The 20,854-nt window shown below is 33.5% G+C and overlaps 1 protein-coding gene across 7 annotated transcripts in view; it reads left to right on the plus strand.

The window, feature by feature from the left end:
* Window positions 1–2,920: 2,920 nt before the first annotated feature.
* LOC123542083 (cadherin-99C-like) overlaps window positions 2,921–20,854 on the plus strand; it is a 28,304-nt gene continuing 10,370 nt past the window's right edge. For 6 of the 7 annotated variants that reach the window (XR_008368655.1, XR_008368653.1, XR_008368654.1 and 3 more), the window contains exons 1-15: window positions 2,921–3,030; window positions 4,026–4,097; window positions 4,635–4,780; window positions 5,153–5,236; window positions 5,627–5,719; window positions 6,307–6,408; window positions 7,613–7,729; window positions 10,375–10,551; window positions 11,085–11,202; window positions 12,046–12,200; window positions 15,006–15,215; window positions 16,721–16,861; window positions 19,299–19,374; window positions 19,919–20,152; window positions 20,542–20,775. Coding sequence is in view for 4 of the 7 variants with exons in the window: in XM_053531621.1 (XP_053387596.1) it covers window positions 2,934–3,030; window positions 4,026–4,097; window positions 4,635–4,780; window positions 5,153–5,236; window positions 5,627–5,719; window positions 6,307–6,408; window positions 7,613–7,729; window positions 10,375–10,551; window positions 11,085–11,202; window positions 12,046–12,200; window positions 15,006–15,215; window positions 16,721–16,861; window positions 19,299–19,374; window positions 19,919–20,152; window positions 20,542–20,775 (2,056 nt within the window). In the remaining 3 variants the exon portion in view is untranslated. The remainder of the gene's footprint in view (window positions 3,031–4,025; window positions 4,098–4,634; window positions 4,781–5,152; window positions 5,237–5,626; window positions 5,720–6,306; window positions 6,409–7,612; window positions 7,730–10,374; window positions 10,552–11,084; window positions 11,203–12,045; window positions 12,201–15,005; window positions 15,216–16,720; window positions 16,862–19,298; window positions 19,375–19,918; window positions 20,153–20,541; window positions 20,776–20,854) is intronic. The other variant, XM_053531623.1, reaches the window with a different exon arrangement.

Genomic DNA, 20,854 nt, shown 5'->3' on the forward strand with positions numbered 1-20,854 from the left:
TGTCGTCACTGGTGACATGGGTTCACTTTTTTCAGCCCAAAAGAAAGATTCAGAACAAAATATGGGCAACAAAGTCTGGCAAAAGACCATGCATTGCAAAGTGGACCATGGTGTCGAGAAGGTAATGTATGCCATATTCTTCACAACTCAGGGTCCTGCCATTCAGGTTGCTGTACCTAAAGGCAAATTCGTAAATGCGAAGTTTTACAAGACTAAAGTTCTTCGAAAACTGAAGAAAAAATTCAAAAATCGAAGACCCGCAACTGGTTCGGCCAATGTCAGATTGCTACATGACAATGCGTCATCGCACAAGGCGTCTTTTGTACAAGGCTTTCTGAAGCAGGAAAAGGTTGTTGTGACCCCTTACGCTCTTTATTCGCCTGTTCTTGTCTCGTGTGACTTTTTTTTGTTCCAAATGCTCAAAAGGTACCTTTCTGGTCGAAAATTTGTGCAGTAGTATACCTAGAAAAGACTATGAAAATGCCTTCATGGATTGGATTTGAAGACTGAAAATGTGCATATCTGTTGGAGGTGAATACTTCGAGGGGACCAAATAAACATTTCATTGAAATATATCAAGGATACATTTTTATGTGCTTAGATGCATTCATATTTGAACAATCCTCATATTGCAGTGCAGCAATACCAGTTACTGCAGTGTTGCGTCTTAATTCTGAAGTTGAGATAATCAGCTATCTTTATAAATTAACACTGCCTTATTTACTTTATTGAAAACTCAACCTCTTACCGGTGTGTAAATCGATGCAAGAATAAAGTAATTTTGCCTTAATTGCTTTATTGAAAAAATGAACCTTTTACTCTGTGTAAATCGTTGCAAAATAAATTCATATTGCCTTAATTGCTTCATTGAAAAATTAACATTTTAATTATACATAAATTGCTGCAAAAAAAAATTTCGCCTTATTAACTTCTGATATATTTATAAATTGTTTGAAAATATAGATGAATGCATAAAGTAGCCGGAAATTGGTCGTTGATCTTAAATTATTTCACGGATGTCCATTATCTTTATCTTAGATATATATCTTTGTCTAAAGTTTTATATACACTGCTTGGTAAACAATTTAATTGTTATTTACAAGCTAGTGTTAACTGCACTGTTTTGTTTTGAGGTACTAGTGTATGTTTTTATTTTTATGTAAGTGATATGAAAAATCAATTTATTTGAATATATCTTTATTTGATTAATTTTATAAGTTTACTTATTTTAACAAATATAAACTGGATGTTCAGATAAATATGTATATCTGCAAATGATTAATGTAAAATTATTTCATATTCATATAGATCTACGTGTAGAATACATTACAGCTATTCTATAGCTATTAAAGCGCTATTTTGGATATATTACCTGGTGATTGCTGAGTTAATTGTTTGACATTGTGTAGTTTTGACATTTACGCTAGTTTTAAGGTGGTTAAATCACATTTGAGCAACATGTTATCACATTTTTCATGTTTGGAATACTCTATTAAAGTTTAATTAATTAAGTGGACGAAACTACCCATTACAAAGGGCAAGATCCCTATTTAAATGTGTTCTTATTATAGTTTAAATTTTTGTACATTTACAAAATATATAAGTATTCAAAAACGGGACCTCTTCTTTCGTTTACAATTTGATTTCTAGTTTTACATTTGCATTTGATAGTTATTTTGGATATTCTAAATATCTTGTCCAAAAGTTTTAAAACTGTGTAGGTAAAGAGAGGTAATAATAATTTTACAAACTATTATTATTATTATTATTATACCAGATTTATATAGCGCCCTTTTCATGATCAATTTCACGTTCAAAGGCGCTTTACATAGTTCAAATGCAGCCACACAGGGCGCATAATTCATCCTCTACTAGTACAGACACAGAGCGATCTGACCAGAGGGACAGAGTGAGACAAAGCCCCCACGACAGAGAGATCAGAAATCAGATACAGGCTTGTCCGGCTAACTTAGCCTAGCTCATTTCGAATAGACAGCCTGGTTCTTTAACGTGCCCAGTGTATAGCACTGATACACGCAAGGATTGCCTGGGTTCCTGACCAGTACACCTCTAGTGTACAAACGTGCATCTCTTATGAATTTCTATTACATATATAGTTTGTCAATGTAAATACTTGACAAAAATAATATAATAGTTGTTTTATCTATATCATTCCATAGGCAAAGTATCTTTATTTAATTTATACAAATGCTATAAAAACTCAACCTCAGATGGCCATGAAGGATAGGAAAATAATATTTTACCTTTACCCTGCTAAATGTCTACAATAAAGTCGTGTTCACTGAACATTTACAGACTGAACAGCGAACAGTGCGACCGTGATCAGCCTGCACGAAAGTAGTCGCAAAGGCATAACCGCTCAAACATCTTACATGTATCAAACACTAAGTGTACACTACTGAGTGTAAATGGTTATTTATTAGATCAATTTCTTGATAAAATCGTGATTAAGCACCTTAAAAACTCCATTTGCTGGAGACTTATTTTTCATGTACTATATTGCGACTTGAATTTATATCCATTCGGTTTTAGGTTTTACTCCTGTTTCTTGGTTACATGTATAGACTTTTAATCACAGAATACACATGCTAATGTAGATTCCAGGAACAGTTAATCCGTGCCTATAACGGCTGCTCTATACACGTTTTTTTTAACAATTGACTTTACGGTCACTTCCGGTTAATTTACCGTACAGAACAACCTTAAAATCATTATGTACTTTGATAAGATATCATTATCATTGTTTTTTATGACTACACAAATGTTTGTTCGCGTAAATCATATTGTTACATCTACTTTAATTATGTTATCAGTATTAATACAATGTTTAGAGTTTCTTTGATATAACTATAATAAGGCAAAATTGAGTATCATTAAATGTATATAACTCTTTCTTTAGTGTTATTTTCCCGATGGCGATTTGTAATTTCCTGACCTTGGCAGTTGTGTTTGCACTTCTTCAGCTCAAGTTTACGACAGGACAGAAACCATCTCCACAAACAAACCCATGTAAGTGAACTTGCTGTTATTTTGAATCAACCTGTAATACACAGGTTGGCAAGGCGAACCAACGAGTTGTTTGATATAATTTCAAATGTTTTATGTGTTTCACTGCGTTATAGAAGCATATACAATAGACTTGGTCTTTAACGTTTTAAGCTTAGCCTTTAGCAACCTTTTTTAAATTGAAGCATTGTTTAAACATTGATGAATGTTATACATCTGTTTCTTTCTGATGTGTCTTGTGAGATCACTCTATATGTGTCTTATTTTGTTTTACAGCTTGACCATTTCTTCTCTGATGGTTCCAATACTCCAACTTTCATACCTTTTTGTATTGTATAATCACCGCTTAGATATCGTGCCCGCTTTTCAATTTTTTCTTTTGACAGTGTCTCTGATATTCAGGCTCTGTAACCTCTGACCCCTTTTCTAAATTAGTTTAGTTCTGCCCATTGTTTTCTCGCTTAGGTCAAGCCCATTATTTCAACTGGGGACCATACGCCATAGAATTACACGCTAGTGTATCATTGAAGGTTCCGTGTGCGCTACCGTATGAACACATCTGCGGATGTCTCATTTTTTTTCTTTTCTACTATTTTTACACATGTAATATGTGTAAATGTTGAGTTAAAGAAAACTTGATGTTACTGAGAAAGGACGCGGGGAAGGGCAGTCTCAATATTCGATTGCTGTAAGGAACGAAATTGTACATTAAATAGAGATAAATTCCTATTACGGATATTATGAATAATGAATGCTTTATTGACTTTTTTAATTATGCATCCAACCCCACCTTACCTCCCCTTTGTTCCTAGTAGACAAATGTAACTTATTGTTTTTAATTTTGGAAGAACTAGACATATCCACGACTAAGGTTCTGTTACAATTATACACGAAGTAAGTACACTTAGACGGGCAGTACGTGTCTTAAAGTTTGTCTTTTCTTTGCAGCTATGCTTTAAGTTCGCTATAATTTAGTATTCTGTGTTTTAATTTTACAGGTATGATTTATGACCTCAAAACTGGAAATATAGAAGGCGGGGCATCAGTGCGTGTTGATATATACGAAGAACGTAAATATATGTTATGTATTGACTAATATCGACATTCACATATTAATCGTTTGGGAAGCATACAAAATAGTTCAGAAGGGTTTTCTGTTTCAAGCGTATCCGAAACTTTATTGCGGGCTATTTTTCAAAGTTTGCATACTTTAAAACATTTATTGTTTTCACCATATGATGTTATCGAATATTAAATGTTAGTAATCATTTCTAAAAGGTCTCAAAAAAGCCAACAGGGTTTTGAGAATATAATCTATTTTGACAGGAATATAGCAAGGACAACAACTTATAATAAATTACTCACTCGTCATATTCCGGCACATCTTTTCCATTTCATGCCCCTCCCATACGACAGGTTATTTGACTGTATATTCATGATTTTGTTTTGAAGTACAACTAAATTTACGAGTACGTATGGATGTTTCTTGTTTTTTCGTACTGTATCTTCGCAGCTCTAGCCTTCAAATAAGGTCACATACGGCTATCCCCAACAAGCTACCAAAAGTGGCATATGTGTTTTATAAATAAATCTTTTTTTTTCTTTAGGTAACCAAACTGTCATTCTTCCAATATCTGGTGGAAAAAATATAAGTTTAGAAGTGAATGCAGAAGATGCGAAGAAGTTTGGTGTTAGTATGGGTTTCAATGGAACATACGTAACAATGTCTCTATCAAAAGCAGTAGATCGAGATGTGAGTACAAAAATAGAATTCACTTAAATATCCTTTAAAAATTACAATGCATACATTTTACATTCCAATAGACTATATCTGTTAAGGTAGAGTACCTATATTACATTCGGCAATTTCTGTGTGGTAACGTTTCCTCCGTATGCGATTTCGGCATCCTTCGGCCATGACAGAAAATTATTTTTAAAACAACCGGAAAGTACCAAAGTTGCATACGGAGAATACATTTTTTGGTAAATGAATGGAAATTGCCAATTATCATTAAAGGTTCACTGCATTGATCAACACTTCTTTGACGTTTACAAAAGTTACCACTCTTGCAGTCAGATAACCGTTATAGCAAAGCCACACCTTAATTTGTCCTCAATATTTCAGGGCACGTCCATCCTGGCTGTAGATGATTTCGACGTATTTAGTTTAGATGTGATATGCAGGCACCAAGCCGCCAGTAACACCCAGGTAATTATTATACAATTCATGACGTTTTTTTCCATAGACTTAAGATGTATTTATCAACCAAAGTCAATATATTTAGCGGATTTATCTCAGAATTATTTACCATACTCAAGTTAAACATATTTAAAATTTACAAACAAATAGGTCAATTCGTCTTTGTATTACCTCAAAAATTAGCTGAAATGGTTTCATTGATTGCAATTACAAAAGTGAGAACATTGTGTATATACAGAACCTCATACATAAAGGTGAACAGCAATCTGTTTAATATTGAGTTACTTACCATTTCCGCCCTTTGACTCATGTACATGATGTAACTGATGTTTATTTTTTGCACAATAACGTTTAATGTTCGAAAATTTCTCATTAAGAAAAGTGTGCATTATATTTTAGCCAAAGTACATCAGTGTCACTGTAATGGTGAAAGATATCAATGACAATGCACCAGAATTTGTCAATTCTAAATACTCTGCTGTCATACAAGAGGTAAGATAATTTGTGTTTGACTACCTAATACTTCACAATCATACAGTATGTATAATGAGATAAGCTGTTACTGATTATTTCATACGTTGTTCCAGTCACACAAGGCGTACATTTATCTGTGATTTGATTACCCATAATTAATAACATTACAAAATAAAATTGACTAATCTGTACTTCACTGTAATACGTGTGAATTTGATTTCCTCATAGTTACTTCACAAAAGGTACTCCACACTACACAATTATATAGTCAAGATGTTTGTTATGTCTAACTAACTCTTCATCTTGTTCATGATTTTAAAAGAGGTACAATAAACTCTAATTGAGGCGAGTTTGTTCGTACAGTAATTGATGTAAATATAGCAATTCTGATATACTTATGGCGGATCTGTTATAACAATCGGGTGTCTTGTTCATATGTATTACAAGAAAAAACAATCGTGTAATATTGTAGGCTGGAATGCTTATGGTCAAAATACGTCCTTTGTTATCAAATATTCTGTATTAAATTGTAGTAAATTATGTTTAAACTGTTGGGTCTTTTTCTCTTCAAAGCATTGACATCTCTTTCAACTTTACATTTCCAGACATTGCCACTTCGAAGTAGCGTGTTTCAATTGACGGCTGAGGATAAGGATGCTGGCCTTTACGGGGCAATATACTTCTCAATTATAAGTGGAAATAAATTTGTACGTTCAATTATGTCTGTCTATCCTTGTGCAGGATTGTATTATACATGTATTCGACTGTTCGTAACGAGAAAATGTGACCATTAAATGTTCCAGTTATCATTAAAGGGACTGACATCCAAAATAGTACGACAACAAAAAAGAGAAAAATTTAAGATGTCAGGGAATTATTGTTGTATTTAAGTATTTAAGAAGGCTTTGAAACTTGCTGCTGACAAATTATTTGCAATGAAAACGCAGGAAAATATTTGACCTTACTATTTTTTTCATTCAAAATTGAGAAGCGTTTGTCACGTACAACTTTTACCATTAGACTGCTGAATTTCTTAAATGACCTGGTCCATCACTTAATTAGGGCAGTAGCATTTATTATTCGAAAGCAGGCTAAAGGCTAATTATACAGATTTATATAGTCGTTACGTATGCCATCTACACAAAAAGTATCTATTTCACTGACTAATGTGTTTGATTAAGATCATGACTACATTAGACAAAAGTAAAGTTATAGTATGTTATATGATTTTCATTTATTCTGATATAAAAATTAAAAAAATCGGTACTCATACTGGATTTCTACATTATCCGGTTTGAACGCAGAGCAAACTGCTATAATTTGCGTCCGAGCAATGTCAAAACTCCATACAATTAAAAAAAAAATGTATAGAAAGCCCGTGTTTTAACATTATAAATACACGGATAGAGGTTATACATCCGAAGAATAATTTCAAGACGGTGTAGCCTAAGTGAGTTATTCTTGCGAGAGTGTATTAATTTAGGTAAAACACGGTTTAATATACTTTATTTCAATTCTATAATGCCCTTAATCTAACACAGTAGATAAAATATAGTGGCGCTCTTTCATGGTCGCAAGGAAAACACGTTAACGTGACGTCATCTTAGCGTAAACGTGTTTAAACAGAAACTAGCGTATTAGAAGTCTACTATCACTAGTATTTTATAAAAAGAAAAACTGGACATGATCTCCCGTTTATTACCAATTGCCAATGTGTGTCCGCTCCTTTTTATGCCAAAATCATGTTTCAATTGAAAAAAATGACAATATTTGCTTTAAGGTAAACGTACCTGACGCGAGAAATTGTGCAAGAGGCCTTGCAAAGGATTCTTTTAATTTTGTACACTCTTCATATGTATATTTATCTAGTAATGCTAAATATTGATATGTTACTACCGTATTTTTCTTTAGGCAGGGAAGACATACTTCAACATCCCAGACGCACAACATGGGGAGGTCGAGCTTAGTTCGAGACTTGATTTTGACACGAAGGAGAAAAACATTTTTGTTTTGTCTGTAATTGCTGTGGTATTTATTTTAATATTTTTTTACTTATTCGAAAATTACTAGTTCTTCAGTTAGTTATAGTAAGAAGTATTGTGTATACACCAGTTTCTCCCATAGAATTTCGAAACAAATCGTACGGTTCGCCCGAACGTACTTATCTTAATATTGAATTACTAGTACTTTATGAAAAAAAAAAGTGGACTTTACGCAAGTACATCATACTGTTTTGAAAACACACTAAAACCAAATCCACTTTTATTCATTAAAGCCATAAATGAAGTGTTTAAAAGTACTTTTTAGAAATTCAGGTGCTTATTTATAAAATACAGATGTCAATTCAGACAACAAAGAACATAGTCGATCCCCAATAAATTCCCCTCAGACTATCATCCGAATATTTTTTAATAAAGCAACAGTTTTCAGTTTTGTTTTTGGCGACTAGTAAATTTGTTTGTTTACATTTTAATGACCTGCGACAAAGCGTGTTCACTTATTGTTTTGAGACTGGAGCTACACCACATGTGATTACAGGATTCCCCGTTTCATTGATACATATAAAGGAAAATATTGCACCCAACACGTTTTGTAATAGGAAATCCCTACGTACAGATAAATGACCTTTATAGGGAAGGTCAGTTTGAAAGTAAACATCAGACTTTATAACTTGACATTAGAATATCCACATTTGAAATGATTTATTTCATTAGACTGCAATGATTATTAAAAGTGTGAACACATTTATTTGACATTTGGCATGTATTGGGGTGAATATAAATCTTATTCCGGACCTTTATAGCAACGTTTAATATAAACGTATTTTTAAATGAACAGACAGTAATTACATGAAACAGATAACAATTTAGAGCAGAAAACATCGTCGCTTACCTGTCGTTTACACCAAACGAGTTTCCATATTGTGCGTTACGTATGGTTAGATTAAAATGATTTTATTCCTTTATCCATTAATAATATTGTTATATCAACGCAATTAAGGGGTGTTTTAATTCAATATGTGATTGTGTTCCGCTATATATTCAAGGTTCGTCAATACCTGGGGTGTAACAAAACTACAAATCCTTTGTTCATGTGCTCTACCTGCTAAACCTGCTGTTCAATGTATTCATGCAATACATAATTGTACGAAATTTCATTTTGATTCAGTTTATAAAGACAATCCAACAGTGAATATCACATTTCAGAAACGCAGTCTCCCCAAATCGCAACTCGCATCACGCGGACATGCACACGACCAAAACATACACATACGCATGCACGCACGCGTACACACACACGCGCGTGCGCACATACAAAGCAAACACAGGAGGATAACACGAACAAATAAAGGAACACAGTTAGGCCACGCTTTGTAACGGTCAGTGGACAAAACACCACTGAAGAACTTACACGGGTTTATGGTGCGCATCTAACCTCACACTAACCATTTCACCATGTTCCAAAGTGACAAGATAAAAGTATCCCTACCAGGTGAAACTTTATATAAAAGCAAACCTTAAAAAGTACACACAATTCACAGATTGCCAATTGCCAAAACAAATAGATATTTTACGAGAATTCTATTTTTTTTTTCCATTTCTTTTAAAGGACATGTATTATTCAATTTGTTTAGAGCTGTGTTTGAATTAGGATAAAATGAGTGTTGTTTATAAACTCAAAAGGTCAGATCATGGGCCCCTAGCACCTCAACATGACAAACCTAAAGACCCACCTAAACACAGTGACCCACAGTTTCCTCCCACATGAACTCCACGCAAATCATTCTGATAATACTGGTATAATGCAGCTATTTGATAAGGTATATGAGAGACAATGTAGGCCATCCTTGAATTAATGTGTTTTCACAACTACATCTGCAAACTTTTTCAGTCATTCTATTTCAGAACAGTTAAACAAACAGAATAACACATTTCTTACATGGTAGATACAAAGTGTGATCTAAACTCACCTTAATAGTACCATGCATACTATTATAGGCTATTACATTGATTCAAGAATGTATTGAGACATTAAACACGTTGACTTGGCCTTATATATATGACACTGTCAGTTTGTAACTTGATACTCTTGTCATTTATCTTTATTTTTCATGCAAACTATGTATAATTACCATCATGTGAATACAAAAAAATACAATTATTTTGTGGTGTGTATTTAAAGGCCCATCACGACCTAGTGACCTATTTTTTCACCCACCAAAACATCATGGAAATTATTCTTATAATACAGGTACATGTAATATACAGCTGTACTACAAGTATTCAGATGGACAATTTAGGCCCTTCCTGAATAAATGTGTTTTGACAACTTCATCTGCAAACTTATTCAATCAATCTTCTCATTTAAGCATAGTTTCAAAACTATAGATGCATAAATATCTTACATTATAGAAACAAAATGTGATTGAAATTTAACTACATACACTGATTTCTGTATATAATGCTACGTTATTTCAATACAGTGTTAAGACATTACACACATTGTCTTGGCATAATACATGTCACTGTCAGTTTGTAACTAAATACTTGTTTATCTCTTGTTTTCCATGCAAATCATGTAAAATTACCATCATGGGAATAGAAAAGAATACAGTTATTTTGTGGTGCGTCATTAACTAATTATAAATAAGAAATCTTTGTTATATAAATTAGGATGGGGCGGTTGATGCGGCAGAAAGAAAAACATCAACGGCAACTTTAACCATATTTGTCGAGGACAGCGACGATTTACCGCCCACCTTCTACCACGATAAATGCCGTCATACTTCACCGATTCTACATTCATGCGACGCGGTGATATACCGGACTGAACTGATTTCAGGAAACATGGTAACTTTTTATCATAAAATTAACACAGAATATAATTTGTTTCATGTTAAAGTAGCTCACTTTGACCGATGTCTGTTCTGACAGAATGCAAATAAAAATGTCGAAGCAACTTTACACGCTAATAAAATGTGTAATTAACTGTCGCACTACTAGATTTTACCATGTTAAGCTTTTATATGCACGAGATAAATTAGTAGCTATTGCGGTATTTATAACTATTATCTAGAGAAGGCGAAGTTTCTGAAAAGATTATCTCGGTAATCGAAAGTTTCCTGAAAATATTATTGCGGTAAGTTACTTCATTGCCTCGATTCATTTTACGTAAATGCCCACAACTGCCAGTTATTGGTTAGGCAATTATATCCATGTTTTCAAAACTTATCTTGCTATTTCATACAGTAACATCTGATAAAATCCTACGTCCAGTTAAAAGTGGAAGTACATGGGTATGTATTTTGTAGTATGCTACCCATGTAGTGTGAACTTTTTTTAAAATAATGCTTGATATAGTCAGTACATATATTCTATTACAGGTTCCCGGCGCTCTTTTAATGTTGCCAGTTGTAGCAGGACACGACATCAATTTAGAAAATATAACGGCATTTGACATGGATAACCTAAATGCTGCAATAGCGTTTGAACTAATTGGAAGTACGTAACTTTCGTATTTGTTTTAGTGTATGTTCGAGTATAACGTCTTTCTCATTAATTTTTCAGTCTTATGGACGACGGTGTGTACTTGTAGCAGAAAGCACAATGACATACTTTATAACGTGACCTCACTAGAATAACACGTCGTAAACACATGACCTAATACCCCACCCAGTCACAATATACTGACAACGGACTTTTGCTCGCAAGTAGTTATATTCCCCTTGACCGAGTTTCTTTCCCTTTGATTTGATTAAAAAAATAAAAATGCCTATAATTCAAAATGTATTTTAGCTAGAATCTTCAAGCTTTACATGAAAATTAACTAGTGCATGGCCTATGCTCTCATATAGTATTATCCCCCTTGACCCAGTTAAAGGTTTTCCCCTTGATTTGTTAAAAACAGGAGTTTGGTTAAAACAGGAGATTTTACAGTATTTAAGTAAACTGTTGATGGATCCACAGATGTAGTTCACTATACGGTGGTGGTGCATCCGCACTTTTGTCGGCATCACCCAAGTAACCAAGGTTATTTTCCTTGAATTGTTTTGAAATTTTAAAAAAAATAACAATTTGATTAATCTTTGTGAAGCTTTCTTTAAGAATATACTTTAGGGCGGCGATGCATGCGCTAATTGCGCTATTCAGTACCTACAGAGTTATTGCTCTTTCATTGTTATATTTTTCGAAAGTTCACACACTCAAATCCTATTCGACTGGAGAAATGAATTCACTGCAGTTGCTTGTTTCTTCGCACTACCGAGGTGTCTATTTAATACTTTCATATTAAATATGTATATAAACCCTGTTTAACTGTTAATTTTATTACAATATACGCAACAGGTGCACCAAGTGGATTTGCGAATCATATCATGGTATCCTCAAGTGGCCCAACTACAAATAAGAACTTAGGGACACATGAAGTCTACACTGCTACACTAAGACAAATAAGAACAGTTACAAGACATGAAACAAAGGAATTTTCTTTGTTTCTTAAGGTAAGAGAGCTATATTTGTTTCGGCCTTAACTCACAACGCCATAAGTCATATGACAGCAGGTTCAATGCGGAGGAGTGTGTGTTCGAGGTTATTTTTGGGTTGTGTTTTTTTTTTCAACAATTGTTCAGTCACATAAACGATGTTGTCTACCTGTAACAGTGAACAATTTCTAGTGCCGCAGACACTTGACGTGACCCAACCTAATGATATTATACCGACACCGAGCTGACCAATCTTAGTACTGTCCTCTTAATGTTGAGCGCATACCGAGGACGCTACTAATAGAATTTTCACGTCTTTGGTATTACGCTGCCAGGGAGCGAACCCATGTCCTCCCGAATTCGAAGTGGGTGCTCTACCAATAGCTATATATATATAGGCTACCGAGGCGGTTCTCAGTGATGGAGAAAGATCCAAGGTGCCTCGCCGGGACATTGAAGACAATTCCGGGTACTTCGGTAGAAAAACAGTTATCAAGTTGTAGGAATTCCTCCCATGAAGACCTCTTAAACCCAAAGAGGTGATGGGCAAGTGTTTCGATTTCAGCGAATTTACAGAGGCATCTGAAATTAGTTAGTCTAGATTGAAAAAGATATGGTCTAAGATATACTTAAAATAGGTAAAATAACTTAAGGTAATTTGCTTCTAAGCAAAGCGTCAAAATACCAAAGATTTTTAAACAGGCTATAAAGGTGTCATTAATACAAAATATATTGAAACAGGTCATAAAGCTAGGTATACCAAACATTTTGAAACACACCGTAAAGCTGACAGTAATACAAAAAATTTTGAAGCAGACCATAAATTTGAGAGTAATACAAATGATTTTGAAACAGGCCATAAAGCTGAGAGTAATACAACAAAAAAAACAAATTGAAACAGCCCATAAAGCTAACAGTAATACCAAAAGATTTTGAAACAGGCCTTAAATCTGATAGTAATACAAACGATTTTGAAAAAGGCCATAAAGCTGAGAGTAATACAAAAGATTTTGAAACAGGCCATAAAGCTGACAGCAATACAAAATATTTTAAAACAGGCTATAAAGCTGAGAGTAATACAAATGATTTTGAAACAGGCCATAAAGCTGAGAGTAATACAACAAAGAAACAAATTAAAACAGCCCATAAAGCTAACAGTAATACCAAATGGTTTTGAAACAGGCCTTAAATCTGATAGCAATACAAACGACTTTGAAAAAGGCCATAAAGCTGAGAGTAATACAAAACAAAAAAAAAAAACAGCCCTTAACGCTAACGGTAATACCAAAAGATTTTGAAACAGGCTATAATGCTGAGAGTAATACAAAAGATTTTGAAACAGGCCATAAAGCTGACAGTAATACAAATGATTTTGAAAACAGGCCATAAAGCTGAGAGTAATACAACAAAGAAACAAATTAAAACAGCCCATAAAGCTAACAGTAATACCAAAAGATTTTGAAACAGGCCTTAAATCTGATAGTAATACAAACGATTTTGAAAAAGGCCATAAAGCTGAGAGTAATACAAAAGATTTTGAAACAGGCCATAAAGCTGACAGTAATACAAAAGATTTTAAAACAGGCTATAAAGCTGCGAGTAATACAAATGATTTTGAAACAGGTCATAAAGCTGAGAGTAATACAACAAAGAAACAAATTAAAACAGCCCATAAAGCTAACAGTAATACCAAAAGATTTTGAAACAGGCCTTAAATCTGATAGTAATACAAACGATTTTGAAAAAGGCCATAAAGCTGAGAGTAATACAAAAGATTTTGAAACAGGCCATAAAGCTGACAGTAATACAAAAGATTTTAAAACAGGCTATAAAGCTGCGAGTAATACAAATGATTTTGAAACAGGTCATAAAGCTGAGAGTAATACAACAAAGAAACAAATTAAAACAGCCCATAAAGCTAACAGTAATACCAAAAGATTATGAAACAGGCCTTAAATCTGATAGCAATACAAACGATTTTGAAAAAGGCCATAAAGCTGAGAGTAATACAAAACAAAATCAAACAGCCCTTAAAACTAACAGTAATACCAAAAGATTTTGAAACAGGCCATAACGCTGAGAGTAATACAAATGATTTTGAAACAGGCCATAAAGCTGAGAGTAATACAAAAGAGTTTGAAACAGGCTATAAAGCTGAGAGTAATACAAATGATTTTGAAACGGGCCATAAAGCTGAGAGTAATACCAAAAAGAAACAAATTAAAACAGCCCATAAAGCTAACAGTAATACAAAAAGCTTTTGTAACAGACCATAAAGCTGACAGAAGTACATGAAATCTGACGATGTTAAAGTGTTAAGTTTAGCAAACTACCGAAGCTACACATTGTACACACATTTTTCACAAATTTCAACCTTCTAAATAATGACATCGAATCACATTAATTGTAGTAATTACTAATTGTAAATGTCCCGATAAAAAGGTTATGTTCATTTAACATACATTATAAGATTTTAGTGTAAGAAATACAATGGTTTCATTGTACTGTTTTGTGTAATTTGTGAGCTTAACAGTGTATTTTTGTTGGATATAAATTCACAGATACACATTTCGGGCACTAGTGGGCACATGGTTAGAACCCCCGTCGGCTGGATGATATGGTAGTATTATACACCCAAAGCACGGATTCGTACCCACAGTGTGAATTTCTATAACAAAGACCTTAACCACTCGATAACAAAGGCCCAAAATGATGCGAATATTGCCTTTTTTTTTTTGTTTGCAGACTGCCATGTTGTTTTGTTATTGTTTTTTCTCCGAGTCCGATAATGGAATATAATAATTTTATGTTTCTTTGTTTTAGGCTAAACAAACTGATGATGAAAGCAAGTATTGTATAGCTCAAATTATGTTTACTATTATCCCTTCAAATTTCAACTATCCGGTCGTCATGACAAACGTTGATGGTAATGTCGGCTATATAGCTGAAGATGCACCATCTGGCACAATTGTTAGAACTGCGGCGTCGGGAGAAGTAGAACCACTGGAGATTAGAGTGACAGACGCTGATCTTGTATGTTTGATTTATGTTCAATCTATATGATTACATGTATCTGATTTGTTTAATGTATTGTGTATGATTTATATGATTTGTTTTGTGTATTTTTATGATTTATCTAAAGTATTTTTATGATTTATATGATTTATCTAATGCATTTGTATGATTTGTATGATTTATCTAATGTATTTTTATGATTTGTATGATTTACCTAATGGATTTATATGATTTATCTAATGTATTACCTGTTTTATATGATTTATCTACTGCATTTTATGATTTGATTCACCTATTGTTTAGTACGATTCATATTATTTCTCTATTGCACTGTATGATTTATATGATTATTCTAAATTTATTTTATTAGTTACATAATTTATCTATGATTTATATTATATATATAATACATTGTATGCAACACATAGCCAACAACTCTGATCAATGTTCAAGATGTAAGTTTGTCTCATGCTTAATATGACCAAAAACTGAACACATTTTGCTGTTTCATGAACATTAATTGATCACTAGAATTTATATAATCTACTGTTAGCATACGGTTTCATCTGAATTTATCATTTAGTTTCCACAGAAAAAGTGAAGACTTACCCTTAACCCTCCCTATACAAGGAAAACAGAAATTGTTACAGAATAAAAGTGTCGCACTGTTTGTCAGTCTTATTTCTATCCACGATATTTAAGGGTAATGGGAAAGTAATCGATGTTCCATGACATACAAGATTGCACTGTCATGTTTCTAACAGTCCTTAGATTGTTTTCTTTGTTTTTCTCAACATATGTCGCATACCTGTAGGCAGCAGGGCCTTTTCTCTTCTCACAACATATTTCATCTTGTAATATTCTATGAGTTATGTTGATAAATATCACTTCAGAAAATAGCACGATTTCCCCAAAGTATATTTTAATTTGATCTTTATATGTTTTTCTGTTCAAATCACTAACCATTGATACATCCAGTTTTAGCAGAGTTGTCTCCATTTTCCAAAATAATGTACCCATGATATTTTTCGGCTCAAATAACTCTCAGAAAATGATCCTTTGTTAATTTTTTACAGACTGTGAACTTTGCTGCACTTAACTACACATATACCTAGAATAATTAGTGCCCACATGTAGTTTTGTATTTTAGATACAAAACCTAAAAACAGATATTCATGATGTATGAAGACAATGATTTCATATAATGAAAACACAAATTCTAACACGACCCTATTTGTTTTCCTATTAATTCTAACACGACCCAATTTGTTTTCCTATTAATTCTAACACGACCCAATTCATTTTCCTATTAAACACTGTGTTATTTTGCAACAAAATCACTGTATGCATGTCAGTCACGGCTTCCATAGGCATTGTGCCGAGCTTGAACAGACAATCACATAAAGCAGGGAAATATTTGGTGGGTGTGGTCTAGGATGTAAATGATACTCATTGATATCGTGCTAGAATTGAAATAATACATGTTTTTTATTTATCGAATACTATTTTAATGTATATAACAGATTGCTGGTGATACTCAAAGGTATGATTATACAATTGATTCGACTGGCTCGAAATTTTCGATTCAGTCATATGGTGACAGAGCGATTATATTGGAAACACAACCCCTCGCCTATAGCGAAGTATCACGTTATGCATTGAAGGTAAGATCTAAATTTTAATTAATTCCATCAGGTGCAGTACTATAAATCAAACTGTTCCCATACGGATAATGCATGACAATGGTCGATGTGCTCCGAGCTTTTTATGATAGTCAGATGGCTGTCGTCCATCCATCCGCCCGTCGTACACATTTTCCTTAAAGGATTATTCCTCCTAGCATCATAGGTAGTCAGTTTAAACTATAATCTACAGCAATAGCTTTTGGGCTGTTACATTGCAAACACCTTCAAACACATGTCATATATGCAGAACTGAACAAGACTATAAGTTAGGTTAATCACACAATACACATCGTAAAACACTTCACTGCACACATTATTACCTGCACAGGAATAATTTGTCACTTACATATGTTAGGACATTGTAATAATATGTTGTTTGTTATGTAATGGCGATGTAACATGTACAAGTCTTTAAAATATCTGCTCTGTTCTTTTCTGTTCTGTTCTGTTCTGACATCTTTATAAGATGTATCTATGTGTTTGCTAGTATCGCAACTGATTATGGCATTATACTCTACACTTCACCTTTCTAGGTAGAAGTTACAGAAAAATAAACTCCACACTTCTCTTTTTCTAGGTAAAAGTTACAGAAAGATAAAGTCCACACTTCTCCTTTCTAGGTAAAAATTACAGACAGATAAGTCCACATTTCTCCTTTCTAGGTAAAAGTTACAGATAGATAAACTCCACACTTCTCCTTTCTAGTTAAAAGTTACAGAAAAATAGAGACCACACTTCTCCTTTCTAGGTAAAATTTACAGAGAGATAAAGTCAAAACCTCCATTTTGAGGTAAAAGTTACAGAAAGATAAACTCCACACTTCTCCTTTTCTAAGTAAAAGTTAGAGAAAGATAAAAAAAAAACACTTCACCTTTCTAGGTAAAAGTTACAGAAAGTTAAAGTCCGGACTTCTCCTTTTCTAGGTAAAAGTTACAGAGAGATAAGGTCCACACTTCTTTATCCTAGGTAAAAGTTACAGAGAGATAAAGTCCACACTTCTCCTTTCTATTCCTTTCTAGGTAAAAGTTACAGAAAGATAAACTCCACACTTCTCCTTTCTTGACAAAATTTACAAAAAGATAAATTCCACACTTCTCCATTTTAGGTAAAAGTTTACAGAAAGATAAAGTCCACACTTCTCATTTTCTAAGCACAAAATGTTACAGAAAGATAAATTCCGCACTTCTCCTTTTCTAGGTAAAAGTTAAAAGTTACAGAAAGATTAAGTCGACACTTCTCATTTCTAGGTAAAAGTTACAGAGAGATAAACTCCACACTTCTCCTTTCTAGTTAAAGGTTACAGAAAAATAATGTCGACGCTTCTCCTTTCTAAGTAAAAATCACAGAGAGATAAAGTCCAAACCTCCTTTATAGTTACAGAAAGATAAACTGCACTCTCCTCTTTTTCTAGGTAAAAGTTACAGAAAGATTAAGTCCAGACTTCTCCTTTTCTAGGTAAAAGTTACAGAGAGATAAAGTCCACAATTCTACATCCTAGGCAAAAGTAACAGAGAGATAAAGTCCACACTTCTTCTTTCTAGGTAAAAGTTACAGAAAGATAAAGTCGACACTTCTCCTTTCTAGGTAAAAGTTACAGAAATATAAAATCCACACTTCTCCTTTCTAGGTAAAAGTTGCAGAAATATAAAATCCACACTTCTCCTTTCTAGGTAAAAGTTACTCCACACTTATCCGTTCTATGTAAAAGTTGCAGAAAGATAATGTCCCCACTTTTCCGTTCTAGGTAAAAGTTACAGAAAGATAAAGTCCACACTTTTCCTTTCTAGGTAAAAGTTTACAGAAAGATAAACTCCACACTTCTCCTATCTAGGTAAAAGTTACAGAAAGATAAATTTCACACTTCTTCTTTCTTGGTAAAAGTTACAGAAAGATAAACTTCACACTTCTTCTTTCTTGGTAAAAGTTACAGAAAGATAAACTCCACACTTCTCCTTTCTAGGTAAAAGTTAAATGTTACAGAAAGATAAACCCCACATTTTTCTGTTCTAAGTAAAAGTTACAGATAGATAAACTGCACACTTCTTCTTTCTTGGTAAAAGTTACAGAAAGATAAACTCCACACTTCCTTTTTCTAGGTAAAAGTTAAAAGTTACAGAAAGATAAAGTCCACACTACTCCTTTCTAGGTAAATGTTACAAAAGAAAAACTCCACAGTTCTCCTTTCTATGTTAAAGTTACAGAAAGATAAACTCCATACTTCTCCTTTCTAGGTAAAAGTTAAAAGTTACAGAAGATAAACTCAACACTTCTCCTTTCTAGGTAAAAGTTGAAAGTTACAGAAAGATAAACTCCACACTTCTTCTTTCTTGGTAAAAGTTACAGAAAGGTAAACTCCACACTTCTTCTTTCGAGGTAAAAGTTACAGAAAGATTAACTGCACACTTTTCCTTTCTAGGTAAAAGTTACAGAAAGAACAGCGGAAGCTAGAACAGCTGCTATAATCATTGGTGTGATAATTCAATCAAGGAATGGTATAGACCTGTTTTATAATACGTACCAAGCAACGTTTGCATGAGATTTAAATTCATAATTTGTTAATGATACACTTGAAGGTAAAACGAATATATTAGACTACAATTTGATTAAGATATATATTGTGGATAAATGCGAGAGGATAAATGAGATATTAAATCTACAATTTTAGTTAATTGGAAGAGTTATCCATGTTGCATCTGTTATTACTTTTAAGTTTTGGGGAAATCCACCTTACGATATTTGCAAATAACTTTACTTTAAACAGAGGCTTGGGAAAATCTACCTGTTAGGTTTATGTTTGTTGTTGATTATCAATCATATTCAAAAAGAAGCTTTGGGAAAGGTCTACCTAATGAATAGAAATTGAAGACTTTTGTTTGTTGCAAATTATCTGTATTTGGTTGTTGCTTCTATTCATTATTGAGCCTAATTATCAGATGACGTAACTTTGTTTGGTAAAATACATTAAATATCAACATGGAACAATATTAGGAAAACATGTATCTTTGAACGTTGAATTGTTGGTGCTTTTTTCAAAAGATTCAACTTACGAGAAGAAGTCTGGGAACCTGGTATGCTCTGACGGACTGTATGGACAGTACTGTAACAGAACATGTCCGGCTAATTGTGCCAGATGTACGTCAAACACCCACTGTCTGGAATGTGCGCAAGGATTCTATGGGACAATCTGCAGCTTATCTTGCTCAAGAAATTGCCTGTTTTGTAATAAAACTGACGGATCCTGTATCGGCTTTCTTAACTGTGATAATAAGAGTAAGTTTAAAAATAGAAGCGTGGGAAAAGTCTGATGGTTCGAAATGGAAGATTTTAGCAAATTAGTTTGATTTAGACAGAAGCATGGGGAAATCCATCTACAAACTAAATGAAGAAAACTTAAGAAACTTGCAAACTATATTTGTTAAAATAGAAGCTAGGGAAATATCTACCTGATAATGGGAAATGGAAGACTCTTTTCTTTTACAAAGAATTATTATTTGGTGGCTGCCATTGCTCATCATTAAACCTAATTATTGAACGACGTGACTTCGCATTGTAAAATACATTCAGTTTCAACATGGAAGTTTACATGAAAATAAAAATTAATGGTATTAGGAAAAAAATATCTTTCAACATTGATTATTTGATATACTTTTTTTCAATAGATTCAACTTACGAGAAGAAGTCTGGGAACCTGGTATGCTCTGACGGACTGTATGGACAGTACTGTAACAGAACATGTCCGGCTAATTGTGCCAGATGTACGTCCCACACCCACTGTCTGGAATGTGCGCAAGGATTCTATGGGACAATTTGCAGCTTATCTTGCTCAAGAAAGTGCCTGTTTTGTACCAAAACTGACGGGTCCTGTATCGGCTTTCTTAACTGTGATATTATCAGTAAGTGTATACTGTTTTGAACATTATCTTGAATGATTTGTCGACACGTATGGCAAGCGTATTGTTATTTCTAATTGAA

This window comes from Mercenaria mercenaria, chromosome 19 (assembly GCF_021730395.1).
Source record: "Mercenaria mercenaria strain notata chromosome 19, MADL_Memer_1, whole genome shotgun sequence".
Taxonomy (NCBI): Eukaryota; Metazoa; Mollusca; class Bivalvia; order Venerida; family Veneridae; genus Mercenaria; species Mercenaria mercenaria.